Source organism: Pseudophryne corroboree, chromosome 1 (assembly GCF_028390025.1).
Source record: "Pseudophryne corroboree isolate aPseCor3 chromosome 1, aPseCor3.hap2, whole genome shotgun sequence".
NCBI classification, from domain to species: domain Eukaryota; kingdom Metazoa; phylum Chordata; class Amphibia; order Anura; family Myobatrachidae; genus Pseudophryne; species Pseudophryne corroboree.
Window position 1 is genome coordinate 962,465,299 of NC_086444.1, and position 21,434 is coordinate 962,486,732.

General features: G+C 44.2%; 1 protein-coding gene across 9 annotated transcripts in view; it reads right to left on the bottom strand.

Moving 5' to 3' along the window:
• Window positions 1-21,434, bottom strand: part of RAPGEF2 (Rap guanine nucleotide exchange factor 2) — a 552,363-nt gene that overhangs the window by 309,434 nt on the left and 221,495 nt on the right. For all 9 annotated transcript variants that reach the window (XM_063920458.1, XM_063920456.1, XM_063920451.1 and 6 more), the window contains exon 3: window positions 16,309-16,365. In XM_063920458.1, the coding sequence (XP_063776528.1) occupies window positions 16,309-16,365 (57 nt within the window). The remainder of the gene's footprint in view (window positions 1-16,308; window positions 16,366-21,434) is intronic.

Below are 21,434 nucleotides of genomic sequence, written 5' to 3' on the forward strand. Positions count from 1 at the left end.
TACTGCGGACTGCTAAGCCGCTTAAAATTATCCTTGGACATACCTGCGGTAACTATTAATGTCGGCACTCGACCACTAAGTGGGTCTATGGACTTTTAGAAGGGGACTACATTATAGGAACAGGTCCTATTATCTCCACAACTGCTTTATCAGTGCACATGGGAGTTTTTTCCTAAATCCTTTTTCATTAAGGTTTTTTAATGTTTTATTTATCATATATTAATACTCACCATGGATGTTACATTGGTTTTATTATGTATTAAATATGTTGTTTGATATACTTATCTCATCTATGACCTACTAGCGCTATCTATTTTTATTGCCTATTGTATGCGAGGTCTGACCAACCTCATATATAGCTGCTGTGTTGAACCTCCCCAATCAGCGCCTGGCTAGAATTACCAATTGGTAAATTCTTCTTTTTTGCGTTTTCCCAGCCATGCCTAAATTTTTCCTGGCATACCTGCGTTTTTCCGAACACTCCCTGAAAACGGTCAGTTGACACCCAGAAATGCCCCCTTCCTGTCAATCATTCTGCGGCGGACATTGCGAATGAAAAGCCTTGCTAAATCTTGTGTAAAACTACATCGGCTGTTGTGAACGTACGTTGCGCGTGCGCATTGTGCCGCATGCGCAGAAGTGCCACTTTTTCACTTAACCCCTGCGCTGCGAACATTTTTATCTAGCGATCAACTCGGAATGACCCCCTCGATTAGAACTATAGCTTCCTTAATGTTATGTATACACACACACATTTTAATTACCCACAACAATGTTAATAAATAGCTTGTTAGTTTCTCAAATAGTCAGAAATATAGGCTATGTAACAATATACTGAGTGTGTGGTATTGTTCTGCCAAGAAAATATTTTTTATAATGGGTTCTAACACTGTACCAAACCCAGCTGGGTTCAGAGAGTTGACTTTGAAAAGGTCAAAACCAGAATGTCAAAAGGTTCTGAAAGTTGACTGTCAGAAGGTCAACATGGTCATTAGGGACGACAATCTTTATGTAGACATGCATTTAGGTCGATATGGTTAAAATGTTGACATGTTCTGAATGTTGACATTCAACATGTCAACACCAAAATGTCGACAGATGATTTTCTTGTTATTTTAGCCTAACCCAAAATTTAACACTCTAAACATAACACAAAAATTAACAAAAACAATTTGTCATCATTTTGGTGTCACCATGTTAAATGTCGACATTATAAAAGTCGACATTTTTAACCATGCCGACCTAAGTGTATGTCTATATATTGATTACCGACCTAATGATTATGCAGACATTCAGAACCTGTCTACATTCTGGTGTCAACCGGATACCACCCAGCTTATGTTATTCCTGTATCCTGGCGCACTCCAGGATTGTTAGCAGTCTTCTGCAAGAGAGAGAATGTAACTGACTTAAGCCAAGTAACGTGCGTTGGAATATCTAGGATAGGAGTTAATGTGTCTCTACTGCTGAAATAAATGTACTGTAACTAGAAGCTATGTTATTCCCCTCAGTTTGTTTGTTAAGCATTCCTGTTGTGCTATGCTGGCGCAGGATAAGCCACCAACCCATAATTAGGATATCAGATATTTTGTAAGTTTTCATGACAAAAGCATTTTAACAAAAATTCTATTTTAGTCTAATTGTGTCAACATAATAAATACAGCTGCAACTGCGTATTAAAGATAGTGGAGTTCATACTCCAGAATGAATAATCGTCACTTAAGATAAAAGGTGCTGCAAACAAGCTTAGGAGCAATGCAATTACTGGCAGTGTGCTGTTGAGCACGGTCGCGATGCTCGGCTGCGCATATGTCACCCAGTTACTGTACGTCCAACATTGCAAGTTTTCTTGTGCACCTCAATGGAATGTGATGTAAAAAATTGCGTTGTGGATGGATGCAATGTGCCGTTGAAAAACAGCACATGCCACCCATTACGTTGAACTGAATCACCCCCATATGGTAAATAATATACTAGACAAATTGCAGAATACCATTGGTTCTGCGTTATTAAACGTCTGTACCAGTTTTTATAAGTGCCCCTCATTAATATATTCTGTACTGTGCCTTAAAAAAAACAGACAAAAAGACGCTGAAATACAAGGGAAATAATGGACATGCAAAAACAAACTGTCCATCTGAATTTCTCAAAACAACAATTATGACAAACATACTTAATAGACCTAATCTGGTAATGACAGGAACACACTGTACAAATCATGCACTTTATACAGTATGCTCACATTATGGGGGTCATTCCGAGTTGTTCGCTCGCTAGCAGATTTTAGCAGCATTGCACACGCTAGGCCGCCGCCCTCTGGGAGTGTATCTTAGCATAGCAGAATTGCGAACGAAAGATTAGCAGAATTGCGAATAGAAAATTCTTAGCAGTTTCTGAGTAGCTCGAGACTTACTCCTACACTGCGTTCAGCTCAGCCCGTTTCGTTCCTGGTTTGATGTCACAAACACGCCCTGCGTTCGGCCAGCCACTCCCCCGTTTCTCCAGACACTCCCGCGTTTTATCCTGGCACGCCTGCGTTTTTCCGCACACTCCCACAAAACGGTCAGTTTCCGCCCAGAAACACCCACTTCCGGTCAATCACACTCCGAACACTTCAACGGTGAAAATTCTTCGTTCGGACGTGAGTAAATCTACTAAGTTTTGAGCTAAAATACTTAGCGCATGCGCCCTGCGTACCATGCGCATTTTCGCCTTAATCGCTCCGTTGCGAAAATCGTCAACGAGCTAACAACTCGGAATGACCCCCTATGATCGAGAGTGGAGGATTATACCCCAAAAATTTGATAACCACGAACAGACATTTTGAATACCTTTCAGGCTGGATCTAAAACCTATGAGATCATGAATATTTAAAAAAAGGTATACTAAGATACCTGATTAAAATGCTTATTAAGATGACACTGCAACCTCTAGCCAATGAGAAGAAGCCTGGTAAACTAGTTTCCCATAGCACACTCAATTTAACCACTGTGGGAAGAGAAAATTGTAACTTATCATTAAGCTTTTTTTTATATAGCGCCAACATATTACACAGCACTTTACAGAGAATGTTTAATCATTCACATTAGTCCCAGTGGAGCTTACAGTCTACATTCTCTACCGCAAAAACACACACACTCATTTGGGTAAGTTTAGTCCAAAACCAACTCAACTGGGGAAGAAAACCATGCAAACATGGAAACGGTCATTAGGTTGACAGTCATTAGGTCAACCACTATTGGTCTACATGCATTAAGTCGACATGGTCACTAGGTCGACATGGAAAAAGGTCGACATGCGTTTTTCACATTATTATCTTTTAATTATTTTTTTCATTCTTTTGAACTGTTTCTTACTTTACGAGCCACGTGGACTACGATTGGGAACAGTAACCTGTGCCGAGTGCAGCGGAGCGAGGCAACTTGCCCGAAACATGCGAGGGGACACGGTGCACTAATTGGGGTTCCCAGTCACTTTTACGAAGAAAACAAAAAAAAGTACAAAAACTTATGTCGACCTTTTTCCATGTCGACCTAGAGACCATATCAACCTAATGCATGTCGACAAATAGTGGTCGACCTAATGACCCATACCCTTTTGGGTTTACAGAAAATAGGAATTTGATACCTACCAGTAATTCTTTTTCTCGTAGTCCGTAGGGGATACTGGGATGGTATTAGTACCATGGGGTATAGATCGGGTCCATTGGAGCCTTGCACTTTAAGAAATCTTCAGTGTGTGCTGGCTCCTCCCCTCTATGCCCCTCCTGCAGACTCAGTCTAGGAAAACTGTGCCCAAGGAGGCGGACATACTTTGAGAGTAGGAAAATAGACAACAAAAGTGCTGAGGCAACGAACCAACACACAACAGTAACAAAGGATAGCAACACTAACCAGAACAGAAACAGGGACAGCAACAGCAGACCCAACCAAGAAAAGTTACAACCAGGTAAGCAGGAAACACGAAGCACTGAGGCAGGCGCCCAGTATCCCACACGGACTACGTGAAAAAGAATTACCAGTAGGTATCAAATTCCTATTTTCTCTAACGTCCTAGGGGATACTGGGATGGTATTCGTACCATGGGGAAGTACCAAAGCTCCCAGAATGGGTTGGAGAGTGCTGAGACCCTGCAAAACCGCCTGACCAAACTGAAGGTCTTCACCGGCCAAGGTATCGAACTATAGAACTTCACAAACGTGTTCGAACCAGACCAAGTACCAGCTCCGCACAACTGTAAAAAGTCATACACTGATTTAATTCCTTAAACAATAAACAGTTTGATAAACTTGACCTAATAAATAAATTAAAATATACAGTATTGGAATGAAGAAAACTGTCTTTATTTATAGAAAAAATTATTAATTTATAAATATTCGTGTGGTGAAAAAAAGGGGGGGGGAAGGGGGGGAGGAATCGGGGGGATTGGGTACGAGAATGTTATCAGAAGCAGTATGGAATACTTCGTAGTCAAGGTAGAAGTTGTTTCTAAAATTGCTGGTCACTCCAGAATGGTGGCGTCCCACCTCTGAGTGAATGATGGAATGTGTGCAAAACCATTTTAGAGAAAAACATAAACAGAACCCAGAAGGGATGAAATTGTTAGGCATAAAAATGGTGAAACAGAATTGGAGAGGGGGGGACTTTTTCAGGACAATAAACAAAGAAGAGCTTAAATGGATGTTTACATTAAAAACTTTAAAACCGCACGGGCTGAATTTAGACAATGAAGTAAGGACAATTATCACAGGCAAATGACAATATTGTACACGCAGCAGGAACGATAGATTCCACAAAGTACACGAATATAACTTTTACTCTCACATGTAGGAGAGATCATTCAACCAATAAGTCCATAAAAATGCCCACTAGGATTAGCCCTAAACAACATCATGTGTATATAAGCATTATAGCCCTAATATATGAAAAATACAGACCACTAACTATTTATCTATATACACATATATTATTCTACTTATTTATTATATTGCATTTAACTTTGACAATTTAACATTTACCCTATCTTTATTATTATCATTTTTAATTATTATCAATATTATTTAGTAATTTCTTTATTATTATTAATATTATTATTATTATATTATTATTATTAATATTATTAATTCTCACCCTTTCAGTTCAACTACTGCAGTTCAAATTATCATTACTATTTTCTCATTATTAAACCAATTGCACTGTGTTGTGTATGCAACAATACTGTACAATATTTCCGACAAACAATAATATTTGTGACATACAAAATTAGGGACACAAAGGAATAATAGATCAGAACCGGTTTAACTTTTTATTTCATTACATAAATTATTACTTGTTCCCCTTGTATGTAATTTCTCCTTCATCCACCACTATTATTCTGCAAATTTTCCTATCCAATCAACCAGCCCCTCCCCCTTCCATGTGTTCCCAATATGGAACAATTATCCAAAACCACTCCCGCTGGATGTGGGCATAAAAAGCCCACACTAAAGATGGCGGAAACAGACTCCCTGACGAAGGCCAATACCGGCCGATACGCGTTGGAGCACACACACCACTGCCTTGTTACATTACTTTTCCGATCATCCAACTGACAGAGCGTGAAACCTAAGACGGAGGACAGAGAGAACAAGAGGACGACGAGAGGTAGACGGGACCCGGAGGCACCCGAGACTGGTCACGTGACCCAACCCGGAAGTGCAGGAGATCGCCGGGCCGCGGCCGAGACGGAGAAGACCGCTGGCGGAGGGACGAGGAGACGGAGCAGGAGCGACAAGGTAAGGGACCCTGTAGGAGAGGAGAAGGCGCGGCGGACAGCACCAACTGTGCTAGAAGCAGCCCCTACCTCCCTCTCCAAGACTCACGACTGTTCCCCTTCTGTCCAGGGCACCGTGTTGCGCTCATAGAGCGACAGCAGGGTGGACCAGGGCGTAGAGGGGCACAGCCTGTCCAGGAGTCCTAATTACCTAGCACTCACCACACCCCGACCCTCATCGCCAGCGGCAATCCAGGGGTACCCCAAATATTTTTCTCATTGTGTTTTTCTTTTATCTTTCCCCTTTTCCGGAACAAAAGACACTTTTTTACTATTACATGTAATTTTTATTAGTTCACTTGAAGCTCTGGACTTTCGTTTTTGCACACATTCCATCATTCACTCAGAGGTGGGACGCCACCATTCTGGAGTGACCAGCAATTTTAGAAACAACTTCTACCTTGACTACGAAGTATTCCATACTGCTTCTGATAACATTCTCGTACCCAATCCCCCCGATTCCCCCCCCCCCTCCCCCCCTTTCCCCCCCCCCTTTTTCACCACACGAATATTTATAAATTAATAATTTTTTCTATAAATAAAGACAGTTTTCTTCATTCCAATACTGTATATTTTAATTTATTTATTAGGTCAAGTTTATCAAACTGTTTATTGTTTAAGGAATTAAATCAGTGTATGACTTTTTGCACATACCTCACACATCAGGCGCACCTGTGAAAACCCTTTACCAATATTACCCAAGTGAAGTATTTTTGGAGGTGCTTCATCCATAGGTTGCAGCCCAAACAAAATATCCAGATACACGAGCGCCATTCACCCTCCGTTTATATACCGCACAACTGTAAGGCTGAGACGCCACAAGCAGCCGCCCAGGATTAACCCACCGACCTAGTAGAGTGGGCCTGATTAGGACTCTGCAGCGCCAACGCCGCCGAAGAATAAGCCTGTTGGAAAGTCATCCTGAGCCAACAGGCAATGGACTGTTTGGAAGCAGGACATCCAATCTTGATAACGTCATAAAGGACAAAAAGCGAGTCAGACTTCCAGTGACGAGCTGTCCTTTTGACGTAAATCCTCAAATCCGGAACCATGTCCAAGGACTTTGGAGCAATCGAAGTGTCAGACAACACCGGAACCACGATAGGTTAATTAATGTGAAAAGCCGATACCACTTTTGGCAAAAACTGGGGGCGACCCCTGAGCTCCGCCCTATCCTCTTGAAATATGTAATAAGGGCTCTTACAGGATAACTCCCCCAATTCCGACAGGTGGCACTTGATATGCCGGCTGTTGGGATCCCGGCGTAGCCCAGTAGTCGAATGCAAAGGTGCACCGAGATTTTGCAGGGTCTGAGCACAGAGCAGACCATAGCCTGAATCGTCAAAGCTTTGTCCATATGGAGGAAAACTTTCTGAGACACAGTGTCCAGTATCAACCCCAGGAACTGAAGCCTCTGCGACGGTTCCAGGTATGAATTTTGGAAATTTAGGATCCACCCATGGTCCGTATGAAGATGTGTAGTCAAGTTGATGCTTTGCAACATAAGCTCTCTGGGCACCGCCTTTATGAGGAGATCGTCCAAGTAAGGGACTATGGGGGTCATTCCGAGTTGATCGTAGCTGTGCTAAATTTAGCACAGCTACGATCAGGCACTCAGACATGCAGCAATGCTTTTGCATTTGAGGATTAACTCCCGGTCAGCTCAGCTCCTGTGACATCACGCAGCCACTGCGGCCCGCCCACCGCATGGTCCGGCTACGCCTGCCATGGCCGGACCGCGCCCCCCAAAATGGCGTCCAAACACCGCTGTGTCGCCTGCGACCACCCAGCGACCGCCTCTGCCTGTCAATCAGGCAGAGGCGATTGCTAGGGAATGACTGCCTTCAGCGCAGTTTCGACCTGATCGCTACGATAAACTGCAGCGAGCGATCGGGTCAGAATGACCCCCTATGTTCACTCCCATCATGCGGAGTTGCTGCATCATCCACGCCATACCTTTTGTGAATATCCTCTGTGCCGTGGATAGGCCAAAGGGTAAGGCCTGGAACTGGAAGCAGCGATCCTGTATTGCGAATCTGAGATAAGCCTGATGAGGGGGCCATAACGGTATGTACAAATATGCATCACTGATATCTAGGGATACAAAGAATTCCCCTTCTGCCAGGCCAGGAAACCACCACCTTGAGAGATTCGATCTTTAACTAGAACACAAGTTGATACAGGTTCAGAGATTTGATGTTCAAGATCGGCCGTACCGAACCGTCCGGTTTCGGTACCACAAATAGGCTTGAATAAAATCCCTTGCTTCTGAGCAAAGGAGGGACCAGAACAATCACCTGTGTGTGGAGAAGTTTTTGAATTGCATCCTGCAAGGTAACTCATACTACAGGTGAAGTTGGTAAGCCTGATCTGAAGAATCGGTGAGGAGGGAGTGCTTGAAATTTCAACCGGTAGCCCTGGAATGAGGTCCCTCACCCAAGGGTCCATGCAGGACTCCGCCCACACCTGGGCAAAATATTGCAGTCGAGCACCCACCTGAAAGTCCCCCTGCAGCTAGGGCCAACCGTCACGTGGAGGACTTTGTGGAGGAAGATCCAGAAGTCTGGTCCAGTGATCTGGCGGCCGCTGGTCTGCGAGATTCTCCTCTATTTCCTCTAGCTGCATTCGAGGAACCTCTGGCCCTGCCTCTAAACATGGCCACCCGAAAGGACTGTATAGAGAGACCGAGGTAAGGACGTCTAGCCGAAGACGCAGCAGACGGCAGATTTACCTGCCGTTGCTTGAGAAATCCACTTGTTTAGTTCCTCCCCAAACAAGGCATCACCTGTGAAGGGAAGATTCTCCACGCCCTTTTTAGAATTAGCATCCGCTGACCATTGTCGCAGTCGCAGACTCTGCAAGCTGAGACCGCCGTAGCCGTGGAGGGGAATTTAATGAGGCCTATCTCCTTGATTGCCTCACTCATGAAATTAGCAGCATCCTGGATATGTTGCAGTAGAGTCAGGATCTTATCCTGAGGCAAAGTGTCATAGCCCTCGATTATATTACCAGACCATTTGACCATGGCCCTTGTGATCCAGCCGCAAGCAATGGTGGGTCTCTGTGCAACTCCCACTGCAGTATTTTAGAGAGATAGCACCAGGTACAGGTAGCACAATCTTACGTGGTAGCCTGGACACTGAGGTATCCACAATCAGAGGGTTCTCTTATACCTTCCTATCCTCAGGGGGTAGGGGAAGAAATTCAGAAACCGCTTAGGGGCTTGAAATTTCTTGCCAGGATTAACCCACGCCTCTTTAAAAAGAGTGTTTCATTTCCTGGATACAGGGAATGTAGCAGTAGATTTTGGTTTCACATTAAAAAAACAACTCTTCAGCAGGTTCTGTCTCTTTATCTGGTATATTGAGGACTTCCCTAATAGAATATATTAGGGCTTTCACACCCTGAGACAGAGTATTGTCACCGTCTACATCCACTTCACCTTCTTCCAAATCTGGCATGTTATTTTCAGAGTCAGAATGGAGTACATGTGGGAGTGTGCATTTATGTGAGACCAGCAGGGGGACCTGAGGAGCCGGTCTGTGGTCAGCAGCATTGACTAAAAAATCATCTACAGATTTCTTTAGCATTTGCCTTTCCTGTCTGGCAGAAGCCAATTCAGAGTTAATATTAGAAATCATTCCTTTAAATGACTCTTAACAACTCAGGTTCCTGTGTACTGCTACCATGAGAAGGGAGCGAGCACTGATTACATAGTAGAGATACCCCACGAATAGGGGGAAACTTTGTGTTGCATGATGGACACGCAGCCTTTTTACCAGACATGCTGTTACAGCAGAACACACACACAGTAAAGTGAAATAACACAGTAATAGTGAAATAACACAGTAATATGAACACAGAACCCCAGACAGTCAGTATGGAGTGATATAGAGAGGGATGAGACCAGCACACAATGCCTGACAGTTAAAGCAGTGCTTTGCTGGGCATAAACCAGAGCCTTAGATAAGGTAACTGGTTGTCTGTAATGGCGCACGGTCCCATGTGTGGAATTATACTGGCATTTGTGTCACAAAATGCAGGAAACACGGTTAAAACCCTTTTCTGTACCAGCACAGTGAGGGTGTTCGCAGCGGGAACCGCTGCGCCTTTATGCCGCCACTGTCACTGGGGAACCGCTAACCGGGGTCCTGGTGTCTGTACTCACCGCACCAGCGTCTTCAGCATCTGTTAGGGGTAGCTGCATGCTGTCGGCGTGTGCGCACACCTTGGGGGTATGCGAAACAGCACCTCAGGAGCTTTGTCCTGTCAGTGGGGATCCAGACCATTAACCCTGTAAGAGGTTGGTTTGGTCCCCCGCCTAAGTCCCACAATGCATGCAGACTGGTGCCAGCCAGTGCTGCCTGAAAATAACAAACTAAAACAAATTTCTGAAGAAAAAACACTCTGGAGCTCCAGAGAATGTATCCGGCTCCTTGGGCACATTTTTCTAAACCGAGTCTGCAGGAGGGGCATAGAGGGGAGGAGCCAGCACACACTGAAGATTTATTAAAGTGCCAGGCTCCAATGGACCCGATCTATACCCCATGGTATTAATACCATCCCAGTATCCCCTAGGACATTGGAGAAATTACAATGTTTGTAATTATTTTGTGCAATAAACAACAAATAAGTAAAAAAAAATATATATAATTATGTAATTCGGAATATTTCATATTTTGGATATGGGAGACTCAACCTGTAATGTATTTTAGAATAAATTGTATGATTTTTATTTATTTTTGTATTTTCGGTGAAAGCATGGCGGCAGCATAGTTGTGGAGTTTCTATATACTTTATTTGTGAATATAGGGGCTAATTCTGGTTGGATCGCAAATCGCAATCCAACTGGAATTATTATGATCGCCCCGCGGGCGCATGCGCAGCGCCCGTTCATCGTGCGCATGTGCCCTCACTTTCTGCGAGGGGGGCACAGAAAATACGATCACCTTTGCCTGTCAATCAGAAAGAGGCGGACACGGGGTAGCAACGCTCCGTTTTGCAGGGCGGAGGCGGGGCGTGATCGCAGCAGCTGCGTGATGTCACACGTAGCTGCAATCGGTAACATGGCAGCGGAACTCCTGCAGATGCAGCTAGGCTGCCCCAGCAGGAGGCTTCCTCTATTTCTGATAACAAGCAGAAATTGCAATGGGTTCGCAATTTCTGCTTGTTGAAGGAAGGAGGCGGTGGTCAGCATGCTGGGTGGCCTTGCCCTGCGATGGGCGGCTCCCAGCATGCTAGCAAAAGGATTGCAAATTCTGCTAAGTAGCACAATTTGCAATTCTTACTGAATTAGGCCCATAACCTACAGTCTTCTGGATTTTTGAATGGGGTGATGTCGGTGGAGGCTGCAGCAGGTTTTCCTGTGAACTCTATTTTTAGAATACATAACTACTGAATATACAATAAGTTTCATAACAATGCACTATTGTTTCATTCTTCTTTAGAAATCATGACTGTCAGAATATTAAATGAAAAACAGAACACATGGCACATGTGCTACTTGTGATTGCTTGTACAGATGTGTTCTCATACATCTTTGTTGCAGTCACGCCAAACACCCTTCTGGGCATGCAAGGTAGCGTGAGAATCTTCTAGCACCAGGCAACTTTTTTGCTGAAAATGCATCTTATTTGTAATGCAATGCGACTATAAAACTCAATGAGACTATGCTGAGTAATTTGATATATATGATATCTGTGTGCAACTGATTCTAATGGTGTGTACACACGGTGAGATTTTTTCTTTCGCAAAATTGCAAAAAAAGTTAGTGCAAATCGCAAGGTGTTATGCCACTTGCGATCCCGATTCGATCCCGATGCGCGGCCCCGTCAGGTCGGCATTGCAAGAAAAGATAGACTGTGCAGGTAAGTCAATCCTTGCTAGTTTGGTGTACTATCTAGTTCATCTCACTTGTCAATTACATCTCACATAAGCCAAAATCGTAAGCACACATAGTCCATATCTCAAGAAAAGTTAATCAAAATCGGTGGTTCTGGGCTTCGGGGAGTTCAGGGGAAATCGCAAAGTGAAAGTCGGGCATAGCAAAGATCTCAGTGTGTGTACACACCATTAGTGTTACAATGTAGCAGCAGAAGCTTTTTCCAATACAATTTCTGTTCTGCTCCAGACAGACTCAGTCACACACAATATTACCCAGCACAGTCTCCTTGTGTGTCCTAGCCGCATTGCACTGCGAATATGCATTTTCGGCAAAAAAAATCACCCGCTGTTACCAGAGTTGCATGGGACCTGGTGGACCACTCAAACCAGTCATCTCTTGTTGCATGGCGTATTGAGGCTGGATGAATAAGGACGCATCTCTACCTAATCCCATTATATTGTGAAAAGGGTGAGCAATTGCATAATTAGAAGAATTAAAAATGCAGATACCCCTATTGCGGAATATCTTGGTTGAGCTGACCCTTTAACCACTTGCCTGGCATACCAGCAAGTGTTTAATCTGACCTGGTCGTACAGAATGCAACCAGTCAGATAAACCGTGTTTGCAGCGGCAGGGAAGTGAAACTTCCCTTCGCTGCTGCTGTCAGAGGGACCGGAAGGTCCCTCTGCCTTCCTGCATCCTCCCCTACTGATTGCCGTGCTGCCAATCGGTCAGCATGGCAGGACCCCCCTCCAGCGGCTGCAGACAATAGTAGCCGCTGGGGAAATTTGTACCTGGAGGCTGTCTCGGCTTTCAAATTGAAAGCCGCAATGGTCGCGATGTTTACCTGGAAGCTGTCTCGGCTTTCAAATTGAAAGCCGCAATGGTCGCAATGTTTCCGATGGTTGCAACCGATGTTCCGATGTATGGGGGGAAACAAAAACTTTCAAATATCAAAAAAAATTATTATTATTTTTTTAATTAAAATTATTTAAGATGATGTTAAATACGCATTTTTCACCTAATTGACTAATTAGAAAACCAAAATGACAATTTCTGAGCGGTTTATGGAGAAAACATTTGACAGTTAAGTGGTTAAGATGTCTAACATGCTGAAACTCTTCCTATCAATTCACTTTACACTGAATGTAGGTGTATACAGAACCTAGAAGGTCACTGAAGCTGATCAGCACCTGAGTTGGGTCTCCAGATGTCAGACTTGACTTCCAGTTATTGCAGATGACAATGACTGCATCTTACGCGTGCGATCCTTGGCTGACTGTACCAGCTGTGTTTTAGAGGTCCAGCCAGCAGGCCTGAACTTACATACTGTGTTTGTACATGTGTGTAGAGCATCAGGATCTGACCAGCTGTTGCAACATTTACATTAATAAATGCTGATAGACTACAAAAAAACACATAACCATTTCATAAGAATGCCTTGTACCTTCCAATCAACTGGCTGCCTGTAGCAAGCTTCTCTGCACTCACCCCAAGACAGGCAAAGAATATAAAATGCAGATTAAGTCAGGTGTTTAAAAACTGCCATAAACATGTATACCAGGATTTCTTTGCTGCTAGTGACCGATCTTCCTGAGTATTTTACATACACACACAGAAATATATGCAGATGTGTCCACATACATCATTGCTGCAGTTGCGCCAAACAGCCGCTCTCGTTGCGCTAGGTCCCATGAGACTCTGCTGGCGTCAGGCATCTTTTTTGCTGAAGTTGTATTTTAGTCGCAATGAGATGCGGCTAACACCAGAAGACTGTGCTGATTAATTAGATATGTGACACTTGTATGTCTGTGTCAATATATATAATGGCGATATAATTCTTCCTGTATCACCTCTTTACCGAGGCAAAGCAGGAAGCTACACCGACAAGATGTATTAACATCTTATTTGCCAGAGTGGAGGAGTGAAGACTCCCCCTCCGGCTATCCCCACCACAGCCCACAGCACATCAGCCTAGTGCCGATGCGTTGTGCCTCTCCTCCCGGGCCGGCTCCACCGGCCATGCACGAGCTCTCGCTATTATCACAAGATCTACCATGCAGCCCGGAGCAGCAGTCATGAATAGTAATGGGGTAACGATAGCTGCAGGTGTCGGAAAGGTCAGTGTCACTGACTGTTCATAGACTGTCCAGCACATTGGCGCTCTATCTTACAGATATCAGTGTTAATAATGACAGGGGTGTCATATAGCACATATCGGCACATTAAATACATGGAGGAGAAGGAGTATCAGCGAACATAACATGCCATGCCACTTCTCCCCCGAACAGACTCTTAATACATCTACCCCTGAGTCTCTGAATCTGTGTAAGAAGTGCTACAATCTGCAGACTTTTTCCAATACAAGTTCTGTTGTGCTCCGTATACAGACTCCGGTCTATCTAAACCCTTTAAAACTGCTAAAGCCTGGTCGCACCCGGGATTTGTACACAGGTCCCTCCCGAGTGCGATCCGGCCGTGATCCCTTTCAGACCGGGTTGGTGACATCACTGCCGACATGCGCGGAGGCAGAATTTGGAGATAAGATGAACACGAAGCGCTGACTCTTAATATTCACTAAATGGGTGCCGGGTCACATCGACCCAGCTTACCTGTACACACTGCACCGCTAGCCGGGTTGAATAAATGTTCAACACTGCTCGCTAGCCAAATTGAAATACCGGGTCGCTCAACTAGGGTTATTTAAACTGGCCCCTTTCAGTGTGTGCTGCAACCCGGGTTGCTGCGCCGTTCACGTGAAATAACCCAGGTTGTTGCTGGTGGTCTGACAGAGGTATTAGTAAGCCTTGGAGAATGTAAAGTGGACGGAGATAAAGTACCAAGTTGGTACTTATCTCTCTCCAAGGTTTAGTAAATAGACTCCTTAATTACAAACAATATACAAATGTCGCATATCAAATTAATGTTGCACCTTAGACGCATTTTCATTAAAAAAAAGATGCCAGGCGCTAGCAGAGTTTCACGGGACCTGGTGGCATCTCACGCTATGTGGCATACTAAGGCTAAATAACATACATATAAGCATGCATATGTACACACATCATATATATAATACATAATAGTGTTCACTCTAGCACCCTACACCTTTTTAAACCTGTGCAGTTGTCGCTCTCTGCTTTGATGTTTCTAGCCCACTCTGGTCTGTATCTCAGCACTGAGATACAGACCAGACTGTGCTATAAACACTACAGCAGAGAGCGACACCCATGGCACGAAAGAGAAAATGCACGGGTTTTGAAAAGCGCAAGGTGCTAAAATGAACAGTATGATATATATGGGTTCAGTATGATTTACCGATGGACGGGATGCCGGCTGTCAGTATACCGACAGCGGCATCCCGTCCATCCGAATCCTGACAGGCCCCTAACCCTCCCTTGTGGGTCTCCTAACCCTAACCCTCCCCGGTGGTACCTAACCCTAACTTCCTCTCTGCCTAAACTTAACCCTCCCCGGTACCTAACCCTAACCTTCCCATTCCTAAACCCTAACCCTCCGCACAGCTGAAAGAAGGAACGGGATTCCGTGTGTTGATATTTTGAGTGCCGGGATCCCGTCCGTTGGTATCCTGACTGCATCCCTATATATATATATATATATATATATATATATATATATATATATATATATACACACACACACACACACACATACACACACTTGCATGTAAGATGTAAGACAATGTTATGACATGCCCCTCAGGGAGAGCAGTAAATGCTATTTGCAGTACCACGTGTGCACTGTAGCTGTTGTTTTCACAAATAGTTAAGGTGCAGAGTACCTGTCACAGAGGGATGTAGAAACATGTCTGACCATTAATAAAAGTCTGTAGTACTTAAAGACCATAATAAGTAGTGTAGTATGTGTGTGTGACATGTTAGGTAATGTAGTATGTGTGTGAGATGCGTTAGCGTAGTTTTAGGCAGTTTGTGCGTATATGTGTGGTGACCACTTCACATGTTCTACAAACTGTACAGTATATGAAGATATTTACATGTAATGAATATTGTATTACAAATCCATGCCCGGTAAATTAACAAAAATACTTAAAACGTCATGAGCAAGCACCATCAGTATTAAAATAATCCCATGAGACGCTAGTGTTGCAGTAACAACAAGAACTGCCACTTATTTGTTTACATCCTGAATGCCTTACACATGCAAACAAACACGCCCCAAATTCTTGGCATAAATACAATTTAAATATTAGTGACTGCAAATGTGATCTACTACCTAAGCAAAAACATTCCAGCACACAAAGAGAGGAGCACCCTGACATCACAATAGGCACACCAGACAAACAGTAACGTTTCTATAACTAGGGCTCCCAAAAAAGTGCTAAATATAAATAGAGAGTCAGGGCTCATTAACTGATGGAAACATTCCATTGAGTGATATAAGCAGCTTTAGTCTATGAAAATAAATATAACGTCAGTGTTAGGCTGCGCACATTACTGATTCATTTAGTATGCAATCTTTGATGATTTTCCTGCCGGCCTCTACTTTTAATACAAACTGACATTGTCTTGCAAGTAAGAAAAAAAAAATGACTTTAACGAATTGAGAAGAGGAGCAAAAAAAAACACATCACTTACTAGTACAGGACTTCATTAGCTTCATGTCTTTCGTAGCGTACAGTTTCACACATCAATCTGCAACAGAGGGAGACGGATTAACATAACTAGATAAAGTGAAAAACAAAGCAAACATACATAGAGGCTGGTATATTGCTTGCTGCTGTAATTCTCCTAGTACCAACACTATCTCCTATCATCCAGTATGGTCATCTGTTCTCTTTGGTATACAGTGTAAGAGTAAGAAATGCACAAATAAAATGTAAAGCAGTCTCTTTATACGGTTGGTAAACACACAGATGCATAGAAGTTCCGTGAACAGTATTAGTGGTTATAAAAGAGTAAGTCAGAATATTTTGGCTATGCACGAATTCCAAGAAAGGTTTCAAATAAACTCTCAGAGCTAGAGTGGATCACAGCACGAGCAGGTCCAGTTTACAGTATACATATCTATGTACATTACAGCAACTATTAGACATAAATAAAGTATATAAGGGGCACTATTTATTTTATTCCACAAAGAAAAGAAAGCTGATGTTGCTGTAATGTAGTTTAAGGGGGTGATTCAGAGGTGATCATATATATGCAAAAAAACGCACATCTACGATCACAATCTCTGTCATGCGTGGTGACGCTCCACATGCCAGGCCCTACCTTTCCCTGGGATACGGTCGTTAGGTCGACATGCATTAGGTCGACATGGTCATTAGGTCGACATGTACTAGGTCGTCAGGTCAAAAGGTCGACATGAGTTTTTCAAAGTTTTTTTACATTTTTTGGAATTTTCCATAATTAACGATGCACGTGCACTATGATTGGAACGGTAACCTGTGCCGAGCGAAGCAAGGCACCTTGCCCAAAGCATGGCGAGTGAAGCGAGCCATGCGAGGGGACACGGTGCACTAATTGGGGTTTCCCTTCACTTTACGAAGAAAACGACGCCAAAAACAGTAAAAAAAACCATGTCAACCTTTTGACCTGTCGACCTAGTACATGTTTACCTAATGACCATGTCAACCTTTTGTCCCTGTCGACCTAATACATGTCGACCATCCATGGTCGACCTAATGACTGTCGACCTAAGTTGAGTGTATCCAATAACCCATACCCCTTTCCCCTGCACACATGTGAAAGCATCGCACAGCGGTGATGCTTTCATACCTGGCGAATAGCTTCCAGCCTACGCAGCGGAGCTGCGAAGGCAGGAGACTACCCGCCTTTTTTTTTGGCTGCAGTGGCTGCATGTGAAGTCACGCAGCCGCCCTGCAAACGGTCCGGACATGCCTGCGTTGTCCGGACCACGCCCCCCTAAAGTCTCTGACATGCCCCGCAACCGCCTCTGCAATCAGGCAAAGGCGATCGCACCAGTGAGATGCTGTTGCATCTCACGTGTTCGCATGCGCATTGCGGCTGCTACGCGTGCGCACACACCACAGGGCTTCAGCCTGCAAATGCGGTCTGAATTAGGCCCAATATCGGATCATAAAGACTATGCAACAGGTATTCTCAGACTTGTAGTATGGTCTATTCCCTCTGCAGAACGCAGAGTCACTCAGCACTGGTAGGTCAAGGGTAAGGCAGGATATTTAAAATGGGAGGCAGTCAATTTGCCGGTTGTCTTGATCCTGGCTGTCAGGAGATGCCGGAATCTCAACACCCGGTGAAATACCAAAGGTTGCCACGGGGCCCGAAGCGTGACGATCGGACACGCTGCGCTCGCTGCTGGTATTCCAGCTGTCGGGATCCCGGCATCGGTCTCCTGACTGCTGGCATCCCGACAGCTGGATTATCATACTGATCCCTTTAAAACCACTGTTGTAAAGCTGCACTCATTACACCTGTAAGCTTCTCTCACATACTGTATCTCACACATTGCCGTAACGAGATGTGTGTCAGTGGTGCGTTGCACACAGCGCATCGGCACTGTGGGTGCATCCGCTGGCAGACACTTGTGATATAGGGCCGCGCCGCAACCCTGTTAGCGGCGTGTCACACATAAATTGCCGGGTACTGTAGCTTGTCGGCTGCACACTCAGTGGTAGTTGGTTTCCCCCACAGCGGCACCCCCAATATGTGGCGGCTCTGCCGTGCTGTGGGCTCTCCCCTGCATGGTAAACACACACACACACACACACACACACACTCACTTACTCACTCACTCACTCTCTCCCAAGGTAATTAGACACACACACCACCCCCCTCCCTTACTCCCTCTCTAATGGTGGGTACACACTGCTCGATAAATCTTCAGATCAAATGCCGGATCGGGCAGTATGTTGTGCATACACACTGCCCAATCCGTTGTGACTGACGTCACAAACTGGGCGGGCATTTGCATTGCCCAGTTCAGCAGTCAATCACCGCTGGCTTCTGTAGCATGTGTACGGGCGGTCGGCTGTCCGCTCGTACACACACAACAATGCACCAATATATCTGTAGATCTGTAAATATATTGGTCATCGTGTGTGCTGCAGGGACGATGCGATATGTCTGTGAACGACGGTGTTCACAGACATATAGTTGGTACACACTGGCCGACGGGTCAACGATATATATAACCGTTTAATAGAACGGCTGATATATTGGCCAGTGTGTACCCAGCATTACTCTCTCGCTCTACCTAGCGCAGTGTGTCTAAGGGGCTCTACCTGGCACAGTTTGTCTAACCGAAACTATCTGGCGCAGTGTGCCTAAGGGGCTCTACCTGGCGCAGTGTGCCTAAGGGGCTCTAGCTGGTGTGATGTGTAGAAGTGCACTACATGGCGCAATGTGTTCAAGTGGCACTACTGTGAGGTGTAATGTAAATTGGTACTATTACGTGGCCATGCCCCTTCCCCATGAAGCCATGTTCTAAATTTTTGGCACGCGCCATCCCTATTTTAATTATCCCTTTCTGGCACAGGGCACCAAAAAGTCTAGTTACAGCTCTGGCCTGCACTCTGCATATATATGACACAAGAGCCCAGCAGTTTGCTGCATGTAATACGCACTAGTTACTAGACCGCTTGATGCTTATGACCCACTCTCCTCAGCAGCAGCTATCTGCCTGGGAATTGCTGCCCAGCAGACCCTGATTGCTCACTTTTTGGTAATAGATCTCTATATGCCCAAGGTTGATCAAGCACAGAAGTCAAGGAGGGCTGTATGCAGCCCATAGGCTGCAAAGTGACTACAGCTACATTAGAGGCGGACATTTTCTAGGCTCGACCAAGAATAATAAGAAAGCATTTAACCAACTTACTAGAAACTAGATACCCAATAATCTGATAGGTTGAATATTGGTTAAGCCCACAAAATGGCTGCATCTACCATGTGTGTGGGTGAGGTGTACACTTTACAAACAGATTTACTTAAGAAATATGAGAGCAACATGATTGGTCATAATTATCAGCTTTTTTGTACCTTGACTTCGAGAGATCCTGGAGGGGAGGTCCAAGTGCAGGGGAAATTGAGACACATTTTGTATTAAGCACAGTCCCATTTTCCGATACACAACGCATTTCAAAGAAGAAAGGTAAGTAGGACATGGGAGGGTGGCCTCCTCTCCCCAAAGGGATCCATTCAAAATACCGTCATTCGGCATACCGGCTGTCGGATTAATGACGCTGGAATACCGACACTGCTCGGAATACCGATGCCGGCATCCCGACATGCCTAGAAAGGCCGGCACCGCAATCCAGAATCTCGAATAACCTCTGCCGGGACTCAATATTGGGGGAAGGCTAGGTTTAGGCTGCGGGGGAGAGGGTTAAAGCTATGCTGCTTTAGGGTTAGGCACTCCCGGGGTGGGTTAGGGTTAAACAGGAGGACATGGAAAAAAAGGAAATGCAGTAAGGGCCACAGATGTTTACAATTTGGTATCAGTAGAGGTTTCGTTCAGATTCACAATGCAGAACAAAGATCCATTGTCTGTATTACACCCAGCAATACCAGTTCTTTCATCACAATAACTCCATGCATGGTATGACCTATTTTGAAACAAACATGTTTCACGATAATCATCTGAGTCCTAAGTCTATTGAGTTACAACTATTATCTAATGTCTGTTTATGAATGTTGAGGTGAAGATTATTGTGTAATTAGTTAAAATTTTTAAAGCTGCATTAAAAAATATATACCAAAAGTACTATTACTAAGCGCACCTGCTGCTGCTAGAAGATTCCAGCCTGCTGTGCAGCTACTTACATACTGAGTTGCACGTTTTCCCATGGAATTGCTCTATCAATGACAGCAATGCTAGTGAATAACTATGTTCCAATGGGGTGTTGTTTACAAGATCACATTCATTAAGTCTACAGTCATTAGGTCAACCCCATATGGTCGACAGGCACAAGGTCGACATGGGCAAAGGGTCGACATAAGAAAGGTTGACACTGGAAAAAGGTCAATAGGTACAAAAGTTCAACAGGTCAAAAGGTCGACATGACAATGGTTGACACAAAAATGGTCGACACCTTTTTTGCATTTTTGGTATTAGTGTGGATAATTTTTCCATTTGGGACCACCATTTGTACAAATGAGTCACCTCGTTTCGCTCTCAATCCTTCATCCACGGTGTCTCGCTTTACTCGCCATATGGTTAATAAAGTTTATTATTTGTGACATGGATAGTGAAGGAAGGAAAAAAAACTCCAAAAAAGTGTCGACCATTGTCATGTGGACCATATGAACCTGTCGACCTTTTTACCCTGTCAACTGTTTTCAGTGTTGACCCTAACATATGTTGACCTTTTGTCCATGTCAACCTTGTGCCTGTCGACTATATGGGGTCCACCTATAGTTCACATCCCGTTTCAATAGCACAGAGAGAAAAATATTAAAATATTAGAGTAACCTTGAATATGACATGCTAGTGTGCGTCACAGACCACATCATGTAAAGATTAGGACTAGCAACAGTGTAGGGATTTTCATCACCATCAGCCAAATAGCAATGAGATTATCAAAGGAGCTACAGGGGTCTATTCATGCAGCAGTGAAAAGAGTGGAGACGTGAGCCAGTGGAGAAATTGTCAATGACAGCCAATCAGCACTGAAGTAACACTTTTCCAGTGCATTCTATAAAATAATACTTAACAGCTGATTGGTTGCCATGGGCGACTTCTCCACTGGGTCACGTCTCCACTCTTTTTACTGTTTCATGAATAG